Raw genomic sequence first — 26,598 nt, forward strand, 5'->3', positions numbered from 1 at the left:
CCAAATGTACCCATCGAATTCCTTTTTCCAATTTTAACACTGGGTACTAATCAATTGGATAACACTTGTTCTTAATGTTTAAAGAATTTCACGTGATATTGAGAGAAATTGGACAGACAGGATTGCTTAGCTGGGAGCCAGCATAATGTTCTCTTTTTCCAATAAATTAAAAGTGTTTTAAAAAGTAATGTGGGATGGGTATCAGATTGTAATAGTTAAGAATTTCAACAAGAAAGACTAAACCCTTATTACCAGAGCAACAAATTCTGAAAATGGTCAGCAGCTAATAATTGGTGATAATGCCTTTCAGAGAGAGAGGTTACTCAAGGTTCCTGTGTCAAATCCATATCCAATGTTTTCTCTTGTAACATGTTGGGTGAGGGCAGTCCAGTCTCGATTCTATGGTCTCTGTGATTCAGTAGCTGTACATTTTCACACATACAAAATGGAAAGAAAAATACCAGTAACTAAAAGGCAGCCAGGACCCCACAAACTGGTCTTCAGCAAAATGCTTCCAGGAAATGAAGAAAGAAAATGAGGTATTCATCAAATAAAACAAAAGCCATTTTCTTTCGGCTTCCCAATAAATTCTTTTTTTTTTTAAATAATTTTATTTAATATAAAACCACTTAATAATGGTCAAACTTAATCCAAATAATGTGATATTTTATATAAAAAAGGAAAAAGATATAAAAGAAAGAAAATCCTCTAAATTCCCCCCCCCCCCAACAAACTAAAAAAAGAAAAGGAAAAGGGACATGAAAACCTCAACAGGAGGTTGAGGTCTGATACTTCTAAACATATTTCATAGATCAATAGCAGAAAGGGAATATTCGAGATTCATTTAAATTTTAATACCAACAGTTTGTAAATATGGACTCTATATTTCATTTTAAAAATATGATATTTATCTCTTAAATTATAAGTAATTTTCTCAAGTGGAATACAACTCTGAACTTCTGCATGCTATCGATCTATTCCCAAATCAATATCTGACTTCCAAGTTATAGCAATACATTTTCTAGCTATTGCCAAAGCAATTTGAACAAATTTTACTTGGTACATATTCAATTTTAATTTAGGTTTAATTCCTCTCTAACATCTCCCAGTAAAAATAACATTGGATCTTGTGGGAATCTTACTTCAGTTATCCAATAAATTCTTAAAAAGATAAATGATAATAATTACAAAAAGGGTTACAATTCAATTTTGGTTTCCTGAGTTTAGATTAAGTACCAATCTAAGAGAAAGGATATTTGCATTCATTAAACACTTTTAGAACATCACAGAAATTCAAAGAGCAGCAGGACAGAATTAATCGCCTTATAGTGTAATGATTGTTTTTACCCTCAGACAGGATTTCACCACTGAGTTGTCATTTAATCTTTTTTTTCTGGTGGTGTTCACAGAGAGAGCACCCCAAACTTTGGAATGGGTTTATAACATCAACATTGGCAAAAAGGGAACTCAAATTACCACTTTGATCGAAGAACAACATCTAGAAAAAGAGCACTCACTCATCAAGATGACAATCCAAGAACAAAATAATTAATTTCTTGAAGAATTTGAAATAACCTCTTGACAAAGTCAATTACATTTCCAAGTGCAAGACAATGACAAATCTCACATCCAGAACACTACTTAAGCAAAATGTACACCAGTTTCATGAATGATGAATGCAATGAGAAAAGATGATATATCAGACATTCCAGCTGTATGAATATTTCATGAATTATCTACTCTCAAAAATTATCTACTGTCAATCTTTAGCAGTGATGCTGGAGCTGAAATTTATACAAAAAGAGCCAGAACAAAATTAAACAGGGGAGAAACATTTCCTTTTGCATTTAATATACTTTATCTGAACTACACAGAGGTGAATTTGTCCAACAGGAAATTGTGCCCTTTAACCAGAATGCACTGCATAAGTACCAGTACCGTATTTACACTTACCATTTACATGCTATTGATCTTGTAATCTTTCCTTTTCAATATTGTACATGTTTATGTTCTAAAAACCATCACATCTGCAGTCACTTCATAGCTACAAGCTTGTAGCTTATCATGATTCAATAACATAAATTATTTTTCCAACCTCAACCAATTCAACAGACACAAAACAGTTAGCTGTAAGCAATTCACTGCATCAGCCATCCAGAATTAACCCAAAATTCAAATGTTGGGATGATCAGTCATCTAATTTAAATGAAAAGCAGAAAAGGAGATCAAAACCTTATTGAGTGTAAATTGGGAAAGGGATGAAGAAAGAAAATATAAGATTTTAAGAACTTGAAATATTAAAAGGCAGTGCTCTCTGAACAGAAAAACTGCTGCGTGCAGGCACGATTGACTTTTTTCACCAGCATCTAAAAGCTAACTTAAAAGACAACACATTCCAAGCTCTTCCAGTCCCTCTCTCATAACCATGAACATTATGCAAGAAAGTGGTTGTTGCATAATAAGAGATACTTCACATCAAGCCTTTCACCTCTCTTAATTGTAACATGTCCTATTTACCCATTACGGTATTACTGCGGTCAATGCTTCTTTGATCTTCCTTAATTTACAGTTTCATTCTCAAACGTTATTTTGTTCAGGTTAAAGTCTTACACTGCCACATATTCCTTACTCTGAGCTCAGTTGTGGAACAGCTCACTTCCCTCCATATTTCCATGAAATCAACATTATAAAAAACAGTACATTCACTTATTTTGTCTTTATTGCTACTCTTTTTAAACTAGATAATACCCTGCACTAGTTCTTCACCTACGTTAGTATATTAGTGTGTTCTTTATTCAAAGAATGTTAGAATAGTCTTGATATAACTATACACAATCTTGAACACTAAATTTGTGGCTTGTCGCTCCAACTGCTACAAAAAAATTTGCTTATTATGGTAAATTATGAACTTAAAAAACATTTTTAAAAACAATTTTCTTTTCATATTAATCAACAATAGCCACAGTAGCCCCTCAGTTTTTATCAACTACACTGTGTGTATACTTAATGTATTTATAACAAAGCACTTAGTGGGAAGGGAAAGATAAAGTCACTTTAACCAATATATTATAACATGCATATGCTTTTTGTATTTGAAGGTTATCACTTCTAACCCCAATAGAAACAAACTGGTAATGATTACTACTTTACATTAGTTTTACACAGCTCAAAATATTCACTCCTGTCGCATGCTCTGTTGGAAGGAAGTAGACGTAGCATAAAGTTATTGTAAATCAACCACACGCTTTACTGAAAAGCCTGACACAATACTGACAGGTAATTAAAATTGCTTTTTTTAAACCACCAATGGCATTAATCTCATCAACATTGTTGATTATAGTAAGTCAGTGCTGGTGGTTACACCCCTATTTGGAAAAACAAAGATTAGGTATTGGTTACCCCTGAACATTCATAATTCTGTAGATTAATTTTTTTACATTTAAATGTTATCTACCCCTCATCACTCAAGTGATTAAAGCAACTGAATTGCAAAGCAAAGAAGTTCCAAAGTTTGAGCTCTGATCTGTGCCAAGTGATTTAAATTAAAGCATGTTAATCATTAGGTAAAAGAAACAGTTTCAAGCTGCTAATTTTGTGGTGTAAGAATAGAAGGCAATTACATATTATATACTGTTGATACAGGAAGTCATTATACATAAATGCAATGTTCACTGTAACAACATCCGTCTCCATACTAACAAGATATTCTCATGGTTGTATTTGTTGAAATCTTCAGTAAACATTCTTACCTACATTTTAAATAAATTTTGGTAACACTGTGTAAGCCAAAAATATTTTCACTTAATGCTGAAAACCTTCTAGATCTTGAGAAAAACTGAGTGACTTACTGTGAGAAGTAAAGAAAGCTGTGCTCTAATGTAACTTACTAAAAGGGGAAGCCAAGCCCAGTAGCATTATCTTCTTCACCTCCCATCACTATATAATTAAAAAGTAAACTCTAACAATTCAAAGTTCACTACCAGCAGAAACCAAAATAAAGTGGCCTTAAACAGGTTATTTCAAAAGTAACACCCACTGTACATTTCTTCATCTCAATGGATTCATTTATAAACCTTGGTACATTTGTAGTCCTTCCAGATGTGCAAATTGCATGTGTGCTTATGCAAAAGATTAAGTTAATACAGTAAAGGAATGTATATTGAAGAAGTGACCTTCATTTTCTGGAGTTTCTTCTTACTATGCAAAATAATCTAAGGAGTTTAAACTCCGTCATAAAGTTAGTCCAAATGACTTTTGAAATCAGCAACTATGTTAAGTGGAAAGCTAAGCTGTACAAATCATGAGGATTCAGGTTTAATCAACAATCAACCTGAGTTATTAGGATGTACTTCAAAGTTCTTGGATGCAGCTAATTGCAAAGAGCAAAAAGGGAGGAAAAGCAAAGCTCCTGCTTCGGATTGATATCCAGTAAGCCCCACACAAAAATATGTGCAGATGAGCAGTGACTGCAGGACTAAGCCACCACAGTGGAGTAATCTTTAGTCACTTTATGTAAGCTAGCACTCACTACATCACCTGAAATAGCACTAGAGGGTGCAATACCATATCTTTTGAACCAAACCCCACCTTGTCTCATCCCCTTACAGGTGGAAGAGAGGAGAAAACTCAAAGGAAAACAAAATATGCATAAAATTGCATTTTCACTGATTAGATGCTGTCACATTTTTGTATGTTTAAATTCTGTTGAAAGCTGCATTGCAAAATTAAATAATTGGAATTACTTTTTGAAAATAAATCCCAAATTTCCTTAATATTCTACTGATCAGTCCCCATTATGAGCATTTACTCAGTAAAATACAACAGATATTTTTATGTAAAATAGCACCAAAGTGCAATGGATAAAAAGAGCAGTTGTTATGCTCTGCGCGACAGAACAATAAAGGATAGATTTTCCACAATCCCTAATCCACAACATTAAAAAGGGGCTATTTACTCAAGGGTAAGGATTGAAATGAACCTTATTCTATAAAGGAGATGTTCCTCATGTTGGATGTTGCTAACATTTTCCAGTACTCGAGGTATGTTTGCACAGAGGAACATCACAAGATACACCATTTAATAGGTACACCATTTAAAAAAAACTTAAGCCACAGCACAGGAGGAAAAAATTTGGCCATCAAAACTGTGCAAGCTACTCAAATCAAGTTGTCTACTGTAATCCTGTCTTGCTAATCTTTCCCTGAAGCAGTAATTATTTTTAACAAGAGGTAGGTACTGTATGATATAATCAAAGCAAGATTCGTCTCCTGGACTATTTTGATTGCTTTGAGAGGTTATATAAGAATTTTCCACATTTTTTTCCCCTAAATAGCCTGGACTTCAATGTTTTTGGTGTTTTGCAAGAGAGTACCATGGCTTCCAAGTGGGGAATTAATGTATTATAATTTACAAAGTATCACTTTATTCTGATATAAACAGAATGTGCCTGGTCTTTTTCTGTTTGCCAGTTTTATATCCTTTTTCATTAATATTATTCACTTTCAAATCTTATCCAATTGCCTCTAAATTCTGGTTTAATATCTTCTCAAGACATATATACATTCACAGATATTGGTTATAAAACTTCCAAATGTTATTAAAAGTTGTTTGGAGATTGATTTTGAGATTAATTTGACAGTCTGAGAATTCCACTTTCCTATCTCGAGACCTGCTCGCTTGTTCTCTTCCCCATTCCCTTCTGATTCTAGGGATGATAATTGAAATGAATACGGACAATTATTATCAAGTATCATTGCTCAAAACTGCAACAGGAGAAAGACCATCTCATCAGGGTTCAGCTAGAGATCCATTTTAGCTGGCATTAGCTACAGTCCTGACTGAGGAACTGGTTCTTGGAGGTTATCAATGAGCTAACACAGAAGCAAACCTATGAAATAAACTATGTGGCTCCAAATCAGATTCACACAATAGATTTTTTTCCCCCCTAGGTTTCTGCGTCCCTCTGGAACTCACCAATACTTTCTTGTTATGTGCAAGGGGAGATTGTCTATCAGTTCATCTTTCTGCTATTTCTATCATTACCGTCCTTGCATTCCACTGCTGACAGAGCAATGAGCATTTGAGCAGCGTAATAAGTGGCCATGATGATAACCCGAGAATAAGGCACAGGGAAGCAGAACTTATTGACTGCGATGGTGAGGTCAGACACCATGAAGAGTACAGCTCCAAGACAAGCACATAGTTTAGTCCACGTCCACAGGTCGTTGAAAAGTTGCACCCCAGCAATGGCGCGCCAGCCCATGAATCCAATTAGTGCGATGTAAACTGCCACTAGGTAGGTGAAAGGACCAGAAAGGTATGGGTACAACAACCAATAAGAGAGTCCACAGATAATCACCACTCCACAGCCAGGCTCGGGGTTCATGGGCTTCATTCCAAAGGCTGAGGAGTAGAGAACGTGTGTGATTGCAAACATGAGCAGACCTAAGGAGTCAGCAAGAAAAACTTGTATAAATAAAAGGCTTTCATTTTAAAATAGTGCAAATTAAAATGAAATTAAAAGTTCAAATTTCCAGAATAAGACAGAAGGAACTCAGCAGGATGACCAGGGAAAGGAATGCAAGATATCAATCCAAAACATCGACAATTCCTCCCCCCCCCCCCCAACGAAGCTGATCAAGCTGATGAGTTCCAACAGCAGTTCGTTTTTTTGATCACAATGAATATCTTGTCATTTCCTGTGTTAAGTAATCCTAGTTGAAAATCCATCAGGTTTCATTACTCAAAGATTAGAAAAATAGAACAAAAATCAGGAGGGTATCCAAGTCCTGTGAAACCTGCTTGGAAAATATGTTTCTGAGGACACTGGAGACAATCTGAGATTGTATTCATTTCAAATAGCCTCAGACACAGAACATCCTAACCCTGTCTAAAGTCACAATAAAAATAACAAGCAAGTGAATAAGGAACCAACAGGCTATATCGACAGACTTGGATTCATCAACAAGATAATAGGTTTTAAGGGGGGCATGCAACAAAAACAGTCCACTTTGTAGAGCTTTTGAGTGTTCAAAAACACAAAACCTCAATACAATAAAACTCAATTTATCCAGCACATTTGGGTCTTCAGGCCATGCCAGACTAGAAGATTTCAAGATTGTTAGATATTATTCCTATCACTACTTGAATTCATTTTTAATTCAGTACTTTTTTAAGCTGCTACAGTTGAAAATTAAATTTTCCAATGAACCTGTTAAGTTTAAAACTGAGAGTTTCGGGGAAATGTAGAAAACTGAACAATCAAGTTTAAAGGGAGTGTGGAAAAAGAGAAGCCGGGCATGATGCACTTAAAAGAAGTGTGGGAACTGGGGTCCTGGTGTGTGAAAGGGAGAATGGGGAAGTTGATGAAATGTAGCGTAGGAACAGGATCCAAATACATCAAGGAACATGGGATCCTGGCTGCCAGTTAGTCAGAAGGAGTCTGGGAATAAGCACCATTAACATTTAATGATGAGTTAATGGAGATTTAGTGTACTGGCAAATTAACGATTGGGAGAAAAAGTTTTAAAAGGCCTTCAAAAGAAACTGCAAATTAGCCAAAAGGCTTTTTCAAATTAATTCACACAATTTAGGATTTCAAACCAGGATCACCGGGATCTCTCACAATCAAAATGAATCTCACTCGTCAGACTCTTCAGTCTAACTCAGATTAGAATTTCACACTTCCAGCCATCATACATTGAGAAGTGCATCCATCCATGCACTCTCACTGAGATTTCACACCACCTATTAGTATCACACAAAGGAGTCTCAGTCCATTGGTTTTGTAGACAAAAGATGCTTTGCAAGCATGAGCAGAAAGGAATCAATTTAAAATTTTCTGGCATAACATCAGGGCAACACGGTTAGTGCAATGCTCTTACAGTGCCAGCAACCTGGGTTCGTATCCACCATTATGTTCTCCCCATGTCCTGCGTGGGTTTCCTCTGGGTTCTCCGGTTTCCTCCCACCCTTCAAAACGTTCGGGGGTTATAGGTTTAACTAGGTGGCACTGCCTCATGGACTGAAGAGCCTGTGCTGTACATCTAATTTTTAATAAACTGCTTAAATCATGTTTTCGGAGACACTCACCATGAACAAAGTATCCTTGTTCTTGCCAGATAAGAAATGCATCCCCCAAAGCAGAAAATATCAGACCTGCCAGGATCTTTCTTGCGCCGGGATGTGCTCCAAGGAAGTTGATTCCATGAGCCAGCAGGAACACCCAGAGACAGAAGATAGGTAGGCACTTGATTAATGCACTGAACCACGATGGACTAGAGGTTGGCAGCCAGAGGACAAAATATACGCAGGTGGCCTTAAAGAAGGGCACCAATTTAGGCCCCTCACTTTTTACCTACACATGGGATCAAAAAACAAAAAAAAAATACAATGAGTCATTGTAGTCATAACAGAACTTCTGTACATTTACCATAACTAAAGGATGCTTCATTGAATTTGGTTTTTTGACAATCATTCTGAACCTTCCCTGTTTCATTATATTATTATGGTCATTACTAATGAATTTCATGTGTTCTTTAATTGCAATACACCTACAGTTTAATAGACACAGTCCCGCTTCCTTTCTGTCTTCACCAATTCCCCAGCATTTTTCTATCTTAATTAATGACTCTTTCCTGGTTTTTCAGGAATATTTTTTGCCTTTGTCCCTTCAGCAGGAAGTCCTGGGAAATGAAACCAAACCTAGAGGACTCTGTTAATTAAATCAGGAAGTTATGCAACAGCACAACCTGAATGCCTGATAGAAAAAACACAATGCTGGAGAAACTCACCACAGGTCAAACATTTATTTGAATGCCTGCCATCATTTTTCCATCCCTTGAAGAAGTGTTCAAGCTTGAAACATCAGTTCTATAAAGGACACAGTTTGACCTGCAGAGTTTCTCCAGCATTGTTTTTTACCTCAACCACGGTGTCTACAAGTTTTCATGTTTTACTTCCTGATAGTAGTCATGGTTACAGAATTGTGTTCCTGTTGCTCAGAGAAAAATTGTTCTGATTATGTTCATTCTAAAGCACCAATTTTTAATCAGTGTGGGTGAGGTTTAGAGGGGAAGGGGGAAGGTGAGAGAATCAAGCTTGATTAAAATATTTTGGCTCTCAAGCTATAGGACTAGGGGCCTGAACCTACTAAAATCAAAACCATGCACAAGAAGGATTCCGAACAGCAGGGATTGTGGGATTAACACTTGGCTGGAAGGTGATTGGAATTCTGATATGATTTTGATCAGAACTGCGTGTGCCAGGGCAGGAACAACCAATCACAGTTGTATGGAATCTACAGTTCCCTTGCCACTAGATCTAAGTAACATGAAAAGATGTTAGTCAAACTTCAATGTTTCACATTTTCTCGTGAGCAGAAAACTAAACCTCTCCGTGTTCACTGCCCTGGCTCATCCATGAAGAATGGGCATCCGGGACTTGGTACCACACTTATTTAACAATAAGTACTTCAAGTAAGATTAGTACCCCTCGGATCAGAGAAGGGAAAATACATGCTCTCCATGATACTAGAATCAATAAATAATATCAGTAAGCTGACACACAACAGTAATGTAAATGCAGAAAATTCTGGAAAAATTCAGCTGGGTTGAATCTTTGACCTGAAATGTGGCTGTTTCTTCTTTTAAAAAAAGAAAAAGCTGCCTGGCTTGCTGATTGTTTCCAGCTTTTTTTTTTTATTTTATTCCAGGTTTCCAGAATTTACAGTTTTATGTTTGATTTTCAAACAACTGTGATGATTCAATCAACTTCTTGAAAGCAACATTATGGAAGCATAAATCTCTTGAGCAACAAGAAATTGCAGACTGCTCAATTATGATGGTTATATTAACAAGAAACAAGCTTGCAGATTGTGGTTTACTTGTGCATGTCTGAAGTTTCACTACTGGTTTCAAAGAAGATTATGTGTTTGTATCCACGTGAATAACAACTGAAAGATAATCCTTCTAATACAATACAGCAGTTACACTAAAAATGCCTTGAACTATTGCAAGCTTATCATTCTCTTTCTTCATTGGAGAATCATCGTTCATTGACACCTGAACCTTCATCACAGTCAACATTAATTTGGCATAGATTAAGTGACTGGCAGACATTGCCAATGTTGGTGTCCATTTCTATTGTACCTGTAGTTCAATATCCCCTTTCACATACTTCATCTGTTCACTTTTGTCTTTTACAAAAGAAAAATTAAAACCCTTTACAAAATGTATTTGTTCTCTTTTTCTATTAACCCCACCCCTACTCCGCAGTTGAGATTGAATTCTTCAGGTATTATTAGTTCATTTATTTTTGCACACTTTGTGTGCATTTTTTTTTGCTCATTGTAATCAAAAGGCACTTTACAAAACATACAAAAGTTACAGTCCACAGAGCAAGACTTATTGGACAGCATCTGCTTATGTTAAGTTTTAGTCTACTCTTCTCTTTGGCTTGGCTTCGCGGACGAAGATTTATGGAGGGGGTAATACTAATAGATTTATGTTGATTCCTTGCTGAACATGCCAAGAAACTGAAGAGGAAACATGGCAAAGGTTTATCATTAAGATAAAAGGAAAACATGATTTTGGTTAATTATGATGGGATTCAACAAGGGGGGAGTTTTTAGCAGCATTTCTCTGAGCCATATGATGAAAAGTCACTTGAATCTCAGAATGAAAGTTGGGCATGCAGAACATGCTTATAGCAAACTGATGGTGTTAAACTGATTGAAGATTTGTAGAATTTGGGGATCATGGTATGTATTTCCATTTAAGATATGTCGCTTACATAAAAAGTGGAACAGCAAGCACTTTGAAGTAGCATTGTCTACTCTCATGATAAGTTACATCATTGTATCTATCCTTTATTTCTGCCACAATTACATCATGATTAGATGCAGAGTAAAACTCTCTACATTACCGAATCAAGACTTCAAGATAATGTGCACCATGGAAAGTGCTTCTGCCATACAAACATAAATCAGAATAAAGGTAAAATATCTGTTTCTCAAGGATTTAACCCCAATTTCACATCACTATTCGGTCTCCGATAAGAAGAGGCCACTCATCTGAAGTACTTCAGGTTATGTTAATACACAAGAGTGATATTCGGTCAAAAGAATCAAGTTTCTGTTCTTGATAAGTCTGGAACTCACTGTCCTCACCAAATATGGAAGCTTCATTGCTATAATTGTCCCACTCCTTTTGAGAAAAGGAGAGAGAAAAAAGCAGTTTCAATTATTTACTGGACAGTGTGGTCGATAAAGGTAAAGGTTCCATTATTCTTTGACTAATATGGAGGAATGCTTTGCCATGTCAAGAATCAATTATCTTTAGGCTACCGGAATCCATCAGTACTCCAGAAATAGTCAAAAGTAAAAAATAGCCGGTAGTAAAATTCTAAAACATAATTTTGACATGTTTCTTAAACTGTGACTGTAAAGACATCTTTTTTAATAATACAAATGCTACACATCTCATCTAAAATCTATACTGAAGTAGTCCATATTGGGTAGGTTTCCTACCAACTTTTAAAGCACTGTCTCCTCTCCTGGTGTTCCCTTGTGTGAAAATTGGGAATCAAAGACAAACTGAAAGAATATACAAATCACAAAACAAATCCTGATGCTTATAATCTGAAATAAGAGAAAATGATGGAAATATTCAGTGGGCAGGCACTTAGTGCCACACCAGATGAGTATTTTCAAGACAATGGTCATCCTCAGAAGTCAAAGAACTTGAAAATTATCATTTCTTCATCTATACAGTATTGGGATGTGCTGTCAGTCGAAAGGTCAGCAAAGATTATCCATTCCCAGTTACCCTGAATAAGATGATGTCATCCACTCTTGATGAACTTCTAAAGTATATGTGTCATCTTACAATGCTGCAAGGTAAAGAGTTCCAGTACCAGTGATACAACACGAATGATGTGAAACTCACATTCGAACATGAACTTGCAGCCCTTGTCCTAGCTCAGAGTGGCCAAACCCCAGCTCACGAGCTACGTGTGGCTCTTTGATATATAATGCATGACTTGCAGAAATCTGTTGGCTGAGACAGGAAATATGTGAGCTGGCGGTGCTCACAATGTAAGTTTTAGTGGGTATGACTTATGATTGAAAATATTTGGTATGTATGCCGTATACATGGGTGTAATAGGCAATACCATGTAAAGGTTGACCCCATCTTATTTTTGAACCCAGCTCCCTGCCCATCCAAGCTCGTGATGCCCCAACCACCGTTTCTCACTCAGGCCCAAGATGCCCACCCACCGGAGCTCCCATCACCCCAACCAGGGACTGTTGCCTAGGCCCAGGGCGCTCGCCCACCAGAGCTCCTGACACCCCTACCGCAGACTGGCCTAGGCCCTAGCACCAAACTCGGACACCATCTGGTCCTAACCACCTGCCCACACCAAGGGTTCTTTTACAGTACTGCCCACATGCACTGATCTCCTTCATCTAGAACAGGGGTGGCCTGAGCTCCCGACACCCTGAACGGCACAGGTATTTACAAAATAATATGCATATAATAGTCAACCCCCTAAATTTTACCCTAAAATTTGGTCCACAAAATTCAACTATTACAATATATATGGTGTATATATACTTTTTGATAATTGAAACTAAATTAGCCAGTTTAAAAACTACATATATTAATAAATATTATTACTGTGATAGTACAGATCTATCACCAATGTACATAATGTATATAGTTACTGTATCTAGACTGTGCTTACAGCGATTGGCTGAGAGCTAAGCCACACCTATTGTCTGGGCCTTAAAGGGTTGTGTCCCTAGCCAGGTCGGATCATTCCGGACTGGTCGGCCACCTGTGAAGAGCTCCGGTCTTTTGCTAATAAAATTGTAGAGCTCGTCGAAAGAACCAAAGACTTGTTGATCCAAACCAAGGCGCTGCGACTCTGCACGTGATCGATGAGTCTGTCCCGTTTTAAGTCGAGAGCGATGCATCCGACTTCGCCCTGGCAGCCACCTTGAACCAGGCCAGTCGGCCTGTAGCCTTCTTCTCCAGAACCCTCCAGGGTCCGGAGAGTAGACACTCCTCGATCGAGAAGGAGGCCCAGGCCATAGTTGAAGCGGTGCGTCGTTGGAGACATTACCTCGCTGGGAGGCGCTTTACACTGTTGACTGATCAACGAGCGGTCTCCTTCATGTTCAGCAACACCCACCGTGGTAAGATAAAAAAACGACAAAATCGCCAGATGGAGAATCAAACTCTCCACCTTTAACTATGACATCCTGTACCGGCCTGGTAAGCTCAACGACCCGCCTGACGCGCTCTCCAGGGGGACGTGCGCCAGCATACAGATGGACAGACTACGGAAACTCCATGAGGCGCTCTGTCATCCAGGGGTCACTAGGTTTGCTCACTTTGTCAAGGCACGCAACTTACCCTACACAGTCGAGGAGATCCGCTCCATGACCCGAGCCTGTTCGGTGTGAGCTGAATGCAAGCTCCACTTCTTCCGTCCGGATAACTCCCACGTTATCAACGCCACCCGCCCCTTCGAGCGTCTTAGCGTAGACTTTAAGGGGCCCCTACCGTCGACCAACCGTAATACCTACATCCTTACAGCCATCGACGAGTACTCCCGCTTCCCATTCGCTGTGGCCTGCCCAGACACCACTGCCACCTCAGTGATACAGGCCCTTCACAGTATTTTCACCATCTTCGGGTACCCCAATTCCATCCACAGTGATAGGGGGTCCTCATTCATGAGTGCAGAGCTGCGACAGTACCTTCTGGAGTGTGGTATTGCTTCAAGCAGGACCACGAGCTATAACCCACGCAGTAACGGCCAGGTCGAGAGGGAGAATGCCACCATATGGAGAGCAGTTACACTGGCTCTCCGGTCTAAAGGTCTCCCCACCTCTCACTGGCAGGAGGTTCTCACTAGTGCCTTACACTCCATCCGCTCCCTCCTATGTACTGCAACAAATGCCACCCCCCACGAAAGGATGTTCCTTTTCCCGAGGAAATCCGAATCAGGAACCACTGTACCGGCATGGCTCACCGTCCCTGGCCCCGTCCTTTTGCAACGCCACGTCCGGCACTCAAAGAACGACCCTTGGACGACCAAGTGATTCTACTCCACGCAAACCCACATTACGCCTACGTTGAGTTCCCAGACAGGCGGGAGGACACTGTTTGGGTGCGGGACCTAGCTCAGGACGCGGTAGATCCAGCAAACCCCCCAACCCAACCTTCCCCAACTCTTTATTCCCCAGGCCCCGTGCCGCAACAGAAGAACCAACAGCACCCCAATGACCCGGGCCACCCTGCCGACAACACGACTGGGGAATTGAGTGACGGAGCAGTCGCACCCGACGAGCCCGCTGGCGACACCACTCCAGCAACCCCAATCCCGGCACCACGGCGGTCACGCCGGATGGTCAGTCCCCCTGACCGCTACAGTCCTTGACCTACCCCTTCCTTTCATTCTCTCCCTCGTTTTTGTTTTTTTTCCCAGGGTCAATTCTCCAAGAAGGGGTGAATGTGATAGTACAGATCTATCACCAATGTACATAGTGTATATAGTTACTGTATCTAGACTGTGCTTACAGCGAGAGCTAAGCCACACCTATTGTCTGGGCCTTAAAGGGTTGTGTCCCTAGCCAGGTCGGATCATTCCGGACTGGTCGGCCACCTGTGAAGAGCTCCGGTCTTTTGCTAATAAAAGCCTTGGTTTGGATCAACAAGTCTTTGGTTCTTTCGACAAGCTCTACAATTACATACTTGTATTTCTTAATATGTGTATAAAATTTTTGTAAAATGTGAATGTAAGAGTAAAAATGTGTATGTAATATTTTTTAATGTCTTGAAGCTCTCAAATATCTGAAGTTTATCATATGTGGCTCTTACGTTAAGCAACTTTGCCACCCCTGTTCTAGATTAAGGAGATCAGTGCAGGTGGGCAGTGCTGCAAAAGAACCCTTGGTTAAGTTGCTACATTATATTTTACAGGTAGTAAATTTTGAAGCCACAACAGTGGTTGAGAAATGCAGACAAATACAGACTAATTTTTCCCAAATGATAACTGGCCTCTAGGTCATTGAAGATACCTGCAACTGGGTTATTCCCCAAGGAATTTCAGCAACAATGTTCTGTATATGAATTCCAAAAAGCATAGTCACCTTCCTTTGGCTCCAGAAACCAAAAGGGTTTGACCCAATTGCCTTTGATTCCAATTTTACTCGCACAATTGTCATGCATTAATAGGAAACATTCAGGGGGGATATGGACCAACGCACAGTCAAACAGGATTGGTTGACATTGACTTGGATGACATGGACAAGTTGGGCCAAATGGCCTGTTATGATGCAGTAGAACTCTATTACCATGAACAAATTATTAGTAAATGAGTGCTTCAAGTTTTGGATACATGAGATTACAACAATTTGATGAGAGTTGAGCTTGGTGCTCTGCATCCTTTTGGTATTCTATGGAGTCTGTATATTCTAAATATAAACTGTACTTTATTTCTGTTTAAAATTATAGCAATGAAACTTCCAGTTTACTGAAGTGACAGTAATATGAGTGCATGTATGTCTTTTAGCACCGTCAGAAACAATTGATGGAGACTCTAGTCTTTAAATGTATTAGGTAGTATGATGCTATTATAAATTCTTGTCATGGAAAATTCTTTAAATAATTGTATTTATTTGAATCATTAATTGGACATCACACTTTTGTTTTAAAAATCTAAATAAAAAAGAAAATGTTAATTTCAGCAGGTCAACCATTTTCAATAGAAATAGTATTAATGGTTCAATGTTAATTTTATATCTATCTCCTCTAATTTTTGAGTGTTTGCATTATTTATTACTTCCATTTCAGTTTTGCAGCATCCATAATATTTTACTTTTGTAAATATCCTTGCTTAATATTCCAAGTGTACAATCTAGATGTTTGTCTGGAGTTCTTCGGTAACCTTTCCATCATGCAATAAATATCAAAGTTAAAAATGTGCACAAGAACATAAGAAATAGGAGTAGGATATCCATCTGGTGCATCGAGCCTGCTCAAAGTTCAAATTCAAAGAAAAGCTCTGCCATTTAGGAAGATCATGGTGTGGACTCAGCTCCAAAAGAAACCTGGGATTTTGAAAATTAACACAATAAACTGTTATTATACATTAAAATACTGATTATTTAATAAAACCCACCATTTCATGTTCTGTAGAATATTTATGTATTGTTTTGATGCATAATTTTCAAAAAAAGTTATGATTTATGACTCCCATTCTGCCATTGCTTTCATTGCTGTGGTGTTTGTATAGTTATTGTTTTTGTCATATTTTCTGGTGTTTTAGCTACAATATTGTGGCATTTAGTATTTGTGAACCTATATCAATAACTTTTGAGAATGAAGTACTAATTAAAGGAAAATGAGGAGAAAAAAATAAAAAAAGGCTTTCTCTCAGTTACTAATAATGTTGTAATTGAATGTAGAAAGATTTTACAAAACAATTTTGTTGTTAGTATTCATATAATTTAAGAATTATTACATTTAAGCAATTTACATCTATACTTATCACATATTATTCTATATTTTTATGACTATATATAATTTTTCAAATATTGCAAATTTATTGTGCAGGGATATTCTATCATGCCACATGGAGTGTATAAATCAAATCAAAGATATTTTGATATACTTCTTACACATTTTTATTTTAAATTCTATTATTTTCTTACCGAATTTTCACTTTAACCATATGGATCTATGTAAATGTAAATATTTTTAAGCTGTGTGTATGATATTGTAAGTTAAAGATGTAATTTTAATTTTGCCAGTTTTTTTTAATCTCACTACGATTATATTCAGTGAGGCAATTACGATTTACGAGTGACAAGTACAAAAAACATCACTAAGGATTCTGTATGGTCTAGAATGGGAGGAGGTCCATTTTGGGGGAGGGAGGTGGTGAAACACAAATTATCGCACACTAGGTGACACCAACGATGCCACCAGGCAGACTCAGTGTCCAGGTCAAGTTCAAAGAAGAAATTGCAGATGATAAAATCTGGAGAAAAATGTATACTACTAATGGAGTTCGGCAGCTTTGGTCCTTGCTTCAGGTTGAGACTCTGCATGACTGAGAGTACAGAGGAAAGATAGCCAGTATATGGAAGTGAGAAGGGGAACGGGGGGGAGGAGGGGAAGAGAGAAGAGAGATCTGGCAGACGATTGCTGAAACCAGATGAGCAGGTAGGGTGGGCGGGGGGTCAAGAAGGGGAATGATGGAAAGATGGAGCTAGATGAAGAGTGTTGAGACAAAGGCCGGTATCCTTCAAGGTTGATTCGCACACTTCTTATGACAGATCCAATACGGAAACTATGTCAATCAAGACTTGTCCATCTTGAAAGAGGTCACATGACGGAGGAGTGGCCGGTCGGGTAAAACCAGCCCTCTCCAGAAAAGAAGTCAAGAAAAGACAAAGTTCAGCAAATAGAAAATATAAGAAATAGAAGATAAAGTTGCAGAGAAAGAAGATGGCAACCAAGAAGGAAAAAGTAAAAACAATGGGAAAAAAAGAAAAGTCACTGGAAAAGAAAGAAGAAGGCCTTACCTGCACAAAGGAACAGGGAGTCATGGTGGCGAAGAACGTCCATTCTCCGAGGTGCTGGCCCTACGGAGTCGCGAACCCTTCGACCGGCGGAGTGCAAAAATAGCTCTCTGAGCCAAACAAAAGTGCGCAGTGCGCAATCAAAGGGAGAAGGAAAACACTGACAGGAGGGGGGCTCAGCCGAGGAGCTGGCAACCACGGCGCAACCAGATGAGGGGCGCCCGACACTAGGACTCTCAGCTGGAAGATGAGGAAGGCGGCAGGAGAGGGAGTGAGGAACCAGGCGAGGAAGAAAGTCGACGAGGTGAGCGGCAAGAGGAGCAGCAGCAGGAGGCCCGACAGATGAGCAGCCCAGGAGGGGAGGATCAACAACAAGAGGCCCAGCAAGAAGAGGCACGACAAAGTGATACAAGCAACTCATCAGGAAAATCAGAAGAGATACTAATACAAAGAAGAGAAGAAGATGACACAAACACAGGAACAGACACAGAAGAAGAGGAAGAAGAAGACCAAGATCTTCACAGAGAAATAGAAGGTAAAACAGATGGACAAAATATAGATAAAGCTTTTTTCAAAGAACTAATGAGAGCATTAAAAGAATGGTTGTCATTAGAATTTAGTGCAATTAAAAGAAAAATGAAAAGAACAGAAGATAAAATGCAAAGATTAGAACTAGTCATGACAGAAATAGGGAAAAGAGTAGAAAATGCGAAAGAATGAGAAACGGCTGTAGAAATGGAAGTAAACGACTTCAGAGGAAAATTGGAAGAAAGTGACAAAAAAATTAGAGACACAAGAGTTGTTATCTCAGAAAATTGATATGTTGGAAAACTATAGTTGGCAAAACAACATAAAAATAGTGGGCCTGAAGGAGGGTGAAAAAGGCACAGATATGAAGGAATTTATAAAAGGATGGATCCCGAAGGTCTTGGGAATGACAGAAATGCAGGAAGGAATGGAAATAGAAAGGGCACACAGAACATTAGCTCCGAAACTGCATATACATCAAAAACCAAGATCCATCTTAGTAAAATTTTTGAGATATACGACAAGAGAAAATATACTGGAGCAGGCAAGGAATAAAATTAGAGAAGATAATAAACCATTGGAATACAAGGGTCAAAAAATATTTTTTTAACCCAGACATAAGTTTTGAACTCTTAAAGAGGAGGAAAGAGTTTAATACAGCAAAATCGATCCTATGGAAAAAAGGTTATAAATTCATGTTAAGACATCCAGCTGTGCTTAAAATATTCATACCCGAGGAGCAAAACAGATTGTTATCGGATCCGGAGGAAGCACAAGAATTCGCAGAGCGTTTGCAGGACAGAAGGAGAGATGAAGAGATGTAACAAGAATGAAGAATGGCGATAAAGTATATATAAAGATGGAAAAACAATGTATATGTAAAGAACAAAAGAGGGAAAAAAGAAGGGAAGGAAAGAAGTAAGAGGGAAAAAAGAGAGAGCTTTGTTATATGTGTGAAAAAAAGTATTTTCTGGGGAGGGCTGGGGGGGAGAGGGAATAACCGTCACTGCAAAATCAGTTGACACTTGCGAACAAGATCGCAATCCAAATGGAAAGGGGAGTTGTGGTTGCCTGGCAAAGAATAAGGGGCAACTCAGAGAGGGGGGGCACTTGGGGTTAAGGTAATATTGGGTGTGGGAATTGTTGGAGTATTTTATGTTTTAAATGTGTTGTCGTACATTGAGTTTATAAAGGGAAAACTGACAGATGAAAATGGGGAAAAAGGGGGGTGGAGGTGGTGAGGAAGCGGAAATGAGGTGTAAACAGGATACGAGATGGTGATGTTGAACTATATGACTATAAACATTAATGGAATACATAAAAGAGGCTATTAAATTTACTGAAAAAAGAAAAAAATAGATATAGCATTTGTGCAGGAAACACATCCAATTGAAGTGGAACATAACAAATTAAAGAGAGACTGGGTAGGACACATAGCGGCAGCATCATATAATTCAAAAGCTAGCGGTGCAGCCATATTAATTAATAAAAATGTACCAATCAAAATAGAGGAGGAAATAATAGATCCAACAGGGAGGTATGTAATGATAAAGTGTCAGATATACTCAAAACTTTGGAATTTGCTCAATATATATGAACCTAATGAGGAGGATCAAAAGTTTATGCAGGGTTTTTTTTGAAGATTGCAGACACACAAGGAAATATATTGATAAGAGGGGATTTTAACCTTAATTTGGATCCAATGTTGGATATAACTGGACAAAAGACAAGCAAAAAGAATAAAGTAACCAAATTTATGGTTAAATCAATGCAGGAAATTAAACTTATGGATATATGGAGGAGGAATATTCATATTATTTGAGTAGGCATAAAATATACTCAAGGATTGATATGTTTTTATCGTCAGCCCATATTCAAGGGAGAGTTAGGAAAACTGAGTATAAAGCTAGACTACTATCTGATCATTCACCCCTGTTATTAGCAGTAGAACTGGAGGACATCCCACCAAGAACATATAGATGGAGGTTAAACTCCATGCTACTTAAAAGGCAGGAATTTAGAGAGTTTATTGAACGCCAAATTAAACCATATTTTGAAATAAACAAGGAATCAGTGAAAGATAAGTTTATATTATGGGATGCAATGAAAGCCTTCATTAGAGGACAGATAATAAGTTATTAACTAAGATGAAAAAGGATTACAATTGGGAAATAGAGCAGTTGGAAAGGGAGATAGTAAGCACAGAAAAGGAACTAGTAAAAAGGGATGATATAACGAAAAAGAGAGAATTGGCAGACAATAAAATACGAAACACTACAAACATATAAGGTGGAGAAGAACATAATGAAGACAAAGCAGAAGTATTATGAGCTAGGATAAAAAACACATAAAATATTAGCCTGGCAACTTAAAACAGAACAAGCTAAAAGCACCATATTGGCATCAAGGAAAAAGGACAAACAAATTATACCAAACTGAGAACGAGGGGAAAGATGATAAAATAGAAGAGTTTTCAGCTAAAACTGAACTGCTGAAACTGCAAGAAGAGGAACAAAACAAACTGATAAAAACGATTTGAAATAGAGGAAGTACAAGATATATTTTTTTAAAAAAGCTGCCGAACAATAAAACACCAGGAGAGGATGGATTCCCAATAGAATTTTATAAAACATTTAAAGAGTTATTAATTCCTCTTCTCCTGTAAGTAATGAATCAGATAGAATAAACACAAAACTTGCCAGATTCATGTCAGACAGCAATAATTACAGTAATACCAAAGACGGGGAAGGATCCATTAACACCAGCATCATATAGACCAATATCTCTACTTAAAACAGATTATAAGATAATAGCGAAATTATGAGCAAACAGATTGGCCGATTGTGTACCAAAAATAGTAAAACAAGATCAAACTGGATTTATTAAAGAAAAGATGAACAGCGGATAATGTCTGTAAACTTATTAATCTAATTCATGCAGTTCAAGGAAATAAGAAGCCAACAGTGGCTGTTGCTTTAGACGCAGAAAAAGCCTTTGACAGAGTAGAGTGGAATTCTTTATTTAAAGTATTACAGAGGAACAATCTACCAGAAAAATATATTAATTGGATTAAAGCATTGTATAATGGACCGTTGGCGAAGGTAACAGTAAATGGATATGTATCGAGTCACTTTAAATTAAGTAGGTAAACTAGGCAGGGGTGAAAATTATCCCCCTCATTGTTTGCCTTAGCAATAGAACCATTGGCAGAACTGATAAGAACAGAAAATAAAATAAAAGGGATAAAAATAAAGGAGAAGGGGCATAAAATCAGCTTATTTGCAGAAGACATCATAGTATATCTAACAGAACCAGAAATATCAATAAAAGAATTACATAAGAAATTGAAGGACTATGGAGAAATATCGGGGTACAAGATCAACACAAATAAAAGTGAAGAGATGCCAATGAGTAACACGGATTATACAGAATTTTAAAAAGAATCACCATTTAAATGGCAAGCACAAGCAATCCGATACCTAGGTTCCAGGTTAGATAATAACTTAAGCCACTTGTACAAACTAAATTATCAGCCACTAATAAAGAAATTGCAGGAAGACTGAGAACATTGGAAAGAATTGCTGCTAATGTTGATCGGGAGGATAAATTGCATCAAAATGAATGTTTTCCCAAGGATACAATACTTATTTCAATCGTTACCAATTCCCTTAACAGGGAACTAAAGAGAATAATAAGGAAATTCTTGTGGAAAGGGGAGAAGCCGAGGATAGTGTTAGATAAATTAACAGAGAGGTACAGCCAAGGTGGTTTGCAGTTACCAAACTTTAAAAGTTATTATCGAGCAGCACAATTAAAGTATTTATCAGATTTTTACTAGACAAGGGAAAAACCAGACTGGACTAAGATAGAACTAGATAAAATAGGGGAGAAGGTACCGGAACATATATTTTATAAGTGGGATGAAAAGCTGGTGCAATATAAAAGCTCACCAGTATTGCATCATTTACTTAATATATGGAAGAAGATCCACTTAGAAAGGAAAAAAACAAATTACCAAATACCAAAATTATTATTGACACAAAACCCACTAATTCCTTTTACAATAGATAACCTTTCCTTTAGAGAATGGGAGAGAAAAGGAATCAAAAGAAAAGAAAATTGTTTTTTGGGAGATAACTTATTAACATTTGAACAGTTGAAGTACAAATATGGAACAACTCATGGTACAATGTTTGCATATCATCAACTGAAATCTTATTTAAAGGATAAATTGGGAAACAGATTGAGATTACCAGAAGGAAGCAGCTTTGAATATGAGATTACAGACACAATGATAATTAAAAGATTTATGACGAACATGTACATTAAGCTGCAAGATAAGAAAAATGATGAAATAAGCTATAAACCTAAACAAAAGTGGGAAAACGATTTAAGCATAAAGATAAAAATGCAGCATGGGAAAAATTATGTTCTGGAACTATGAAGAATACAATCAACACAAGTAATATAAGTAATATAAGAAGTAAGGAATTAGGCCTCAAATTGGATAAAGGGCAAAAAAGATTTATGATGATAGCCTCAGCAGTCGCAAAAAAATGTATAATGTCAACTTGGAAAATGGAAGAGAGCCTGAGTACATGGAAATGAATAAATGTACTCCAATGGAAAACATAAGATATAATTTAAAAAATACAGTCACATTATTTGAACAAATTTGGGAACCATACATGGAACATAACAGAGAGGGCTTGCCTCGGTCCTCCACCCCCTAAAATGATAAGAAGACAAAACTTCTTGACTCAGTATGTAAAAGTAGATGACACATTTTTCTTGTTTATTTTTCATCGTGTGAAGACATTATTTTATGGTTTTATTGTATTTGTTGAATATTTATTGGTTTTGGAGGGGGGTGGAAAGGGGGAAAAATGCCACTGCGTATATTTAATGAGAAATGTTTGTTTATATTTTGTTGATATGGTTCACAGTGTGAAAAATTTTAAAAATATAAAAAAAGACTTGTCCATTAGTGAATTGCTCTGCCTCCTCCTCCTCCACTTGACAAAGGACATCAGAGTCAGCTCTCCAAAAAATATGTCTGCGCCTTTGCTATTTGCAATTCCTCTTACAAGTGTTGTTCAACATGAAGAATATGGGAGCCTTACATTAAATACAATAGCGAAAACCTACCGGGGACAAACATTACCTAAGTTGATGGAAGGAGAAGGAAAGAAAAGAATGGACTCAGTAGAATTTCTGGTGTATTTTTGTTGAATGACAACATTGTCTGACTGGTTTAATGTAACCTAGATTGTATACCTAAAATGGATGGGGGGGGGGGGCGGCTTGGGAGGAGGGGGGGGGGAAATCACTGTATATGTGTGAAAAAGAAAAAGTGTGTATCATGGCTAATGTGATTTATGGTGTGAAAAATAAAAAAATTAAAAAAGAATGGGTAGGTGGTAATCAGTAGAGGTTTTCTTGTCCGTGTGGGAACAAATTCCACACAATTACATCGAGGTTTGGATCTAATGTTGAGGACTGTCAGGGACACCCTCCTTCCCACTAATGAGCTGCCTCCTCTGCCCTTTGATGAAAGATGACCCAATGAGGGGGTCTGGTACATCGTTCTTACTGAATCATACCTGACCTTCAATGTAAAACTGGTATTTTTTTTTACCTCAACCAGCAGTTATAGTACAATTTGCTCAATCACTTCAGATGGCTTTTAAGGAAGCAATCACCCTGCAGATTCTGGAGTTACATACAAACCAAATGAGGTAAGGATGGCAAACTACCCGTCAGGTAAAAAAGTGTTTTTGACAATCTAGTAATTTTTGCAGTGACCGATAAGTTTTTATATGCCAGGTTATTAACCGAATTTAAATTCCTCAGTGGGATCTGGACTCCACCTCTGGATGAACAATCTCAACCTCTGGTTACTCGAAAAGCAAATTAAAACTGCAAGCCCATAAAAATCTGAAATCAAACCAGAAAATCCCCCCCTCAAACCTCAGCAGATCAAGAAGCAGCTGCGGAACGTTTCAAGTCGGTGGCCTGAACTGATGAAGGTCGGTGCTTCGCTCTCGAAAGTCGCTGCCTGGCCCGCTGAGCATGTGTTTCACGGCCCGTGTATTCGTTGATTTTAACCAGCTGTCCCTCTATCCTCTGCACCCGCAATGAGCCCCCATTCAACCTCATCCTCAGTGTCAGCGAACCACGCAGGCATCTGTCACATGACAGCTTGTCAAACTAAAACGAGCGCAAGAAAAATACACAAGGCAGTGAACAAAAAGAGCACGTCGGAGCAAAATAGAGCGGGAGCCGTCCCGTGAACTTGTTCCGCGGACCATATATTAAAGATCAGTAGACCCTGTGAGTGCAGAGCTACAAAGAACAGCTGTAACTAAACCTTCACTCAGTGGGGGTTGGAGCCAAATTAAAGTTATACTACACCCCCCCCCCCCCCCACCATCCCCAAATCTTCTGGTTGCTTGGCCGGATCCAAAGCGGCGGCAGAATGAAGTGACTCTCATCCTCTCCGGGAAACACTGGGTGGACGATGATGCCCCCCCCCCCCCCCACCTCATCCCCATCCCCTCCCCTCCCGGCGGCGCGCTCACCACGGTAACCGGCGACACCATCCTCCTCTCCTTCCTCCCCGATCCGCCTCGGCCCTCTTTCCCGTTCCAACCCTCCGGTCAGATGGCGATGCCTGTTCCGGGGCTCCGCTCCCCAAAGCCGGGAGGCCGGTCCGACTCCTGTTGTGCGAGTGACAACCCCCCCCCCCCCCCCCGTTTCGTTTTCTGATTCCCTGACGTCACTGGCGGGTTGGAGGTGGGCTCCTGGGGGTCACGTGACGTCACCCTGACCGCCAGTCACCCCGAAGAGATGTGCGGACAAAGCGAGACCCGAAGCATGTGCCCATGGATATGGGGGGCTGCTGTAATCCGTGCTTCCGCACCTTTTAGCTGGGAGCCTGGTGTGCAAACTATGGTCCACTGAGTCAGTCCGTCTATTGAATTATCATTCATCTTTAATTTTCTAGATGGATTTCTTTGCAGCTGTATTACTGTACACAAGATAGACAGAATTACAGAAATAAGATCTGTTTATTGCATTGACTTCGAGAATATTGTTTTTTTTTAAGGATGGAGCTCATTCAGCCTGTTGTGCATAACTGCACTGAAAATTATTTCTTTCCAGATATTTATCCAGTGCCCCTCTGAATGGTACAATAAAATTTTTCGACTCTTGTTACCCTTTGCAATCCATGCCAGATCTTAAATGCTTGCTGGTTCCAAAAAAAATATCACTTTCGTTTCTTTTGTTGTTCATTCTAACTTTCCTAGTTCATAGCTCTTTCATCAATATGAACAGTTTCTCTCCTTCTACTGTTTCCATACCCTTAAGGGTTTTACATGTCTCTATCAGGTATCCTTGCAACCTCCTCTGTCCCTAGCTTCTCCTCACCATTTACACACTGAGGACCCTCATCCCTCAAATTAGTTTCGTAAATCTCTTTTGCACCTCTCCAAAGTCTTCTCATCTCTCCTAGGCACTGGAAAATTACATTGTAATAATTCAAACAACCCTGCAGAGACAAACTCAGTATCTACAAACCAATCAATTTAAGTTGTAGAAATAACAAGTAAACAATCAGCAGTCACTTGGACAAATGTGAATTAGAGAAAACCAGTAGGGTTGTTGTCTCACTAATGAGATAATTTTTGGATGAAGCAACAGAGATGGAATGATCAAGGAGAGAAATCGTTGGATACTTTATATCCTGCTTTATCATAATATGAGGGCAATTTAAGTTTTAGCTATTCATCACCATTGACTCTAACATAGAACTAAGTAAGCTGAACATCAAAATAGCATCCTGGGGCTTACTGAGAGAATTATTAATGGAAAAACAATATGCATTCAGTTGGGAATGGTAGTGACATTAGCTGTGGCTTAGGCTCTAAAACAAATCCAAGACCCTCCCACTGATAACTCTTTCTGTGGCCGCGGTTGTTTAAAACACATGAAACACTCTGGAGTTTCCACATCACACTGAGCATGCATTCCACTGGACTGAAGTGCTCTGCCATGCCTCTATTGTGATCACATTACTTGTCCTGAAGAGAACTGTTTTCATGCCCAGGTCCTTTTTTATATCAAATGCTTGTTTGATCTTGCAAAAGCTCTGTCTTCACATTCCTTTCATTCACCATATTGTTTACTGCCCTACTTTAAATTCACTGGGTGTCTAGTTCTTTTACTCCATTTAAATTCCTCCCCTGCTTTCCACCTTATGTTATTGCTATCCAGTATATACTTGGAGAGTGTAGTATTCCATGATCATAACTGTTGTCTCAAATGAAGGACAACTTAAATTTGAGGAGATTGACATAGAACTAGGTAGTGGGAATATTGATGAAACATCCTTACAGAGACAAAGATGTGATGTGAAATAATCATTATGAGCATAAAGCAGAATCAAATATAGCTTACCACAGACACAGTAT

At 38.4% G+C, this 26,598-nt stretch overlaps 1 protein-coding gene across 3 annotated transcripts; it reads right to left on the reverse strand.

Annotated features, from left to right (window-relative positions):
• Positions 1-330: 330 nt before the first annotated feature.
• tmem86a (transmembrane protein 86A) lies at positions 331-24,852 on the reverse strand. 3 transcript variants are annotated; one of them, XM_069899162.1, is made up of 4 exons: positions 24,706-24,852; positions 8,092-8,356; positions 5,974-6,444; positions 337-422 (listed from the first exon to the last, which is right to left on the reverse strand). In XM_069899162.1, the coding sequence occupies exons 1-3, from the start codon at positions 24,724-24,726 to the stop codon at positions 6,011-6,013; spliced, it is 720 nt and encodes a 239-aa protein (XP_069755263.1). In that variant the 5' UTR covers positions 24,727-24,852; the 3' UTR covers positions 337-422; positions 5,974-6,010. The 3 variants fall into 3 exon arrangements, with proteins under 3 accessions (XP_069755270.1, XP_069755256.1, XP_069755263.1); XM_069899169.1 differs by having other exon boundaries at positions 331-6,444; positions 8,158-8,356; XM_069899155.1 differs by having other exon boundaries at positions 331-6,444.
• Positions 24,853-26,598: the final 1,746 nt, after the last annotated feature.

Source organism: Narcine bancroftii, chromosome 1 (genome assembly GCF_036971445.1).
Source record: "Narcine bancroftii isolate sNarBan1 chromosome 1, sNarBan1.hap1, whole genome shotgun sequence".
NCBI classification, from domain to species: domain Eukaryota; kingdom Metazoa; phylum Chordata; class Chondrichthyes; order Torpediniformes; family Narcinidae; genus Narcine; species Narcine bancroftii.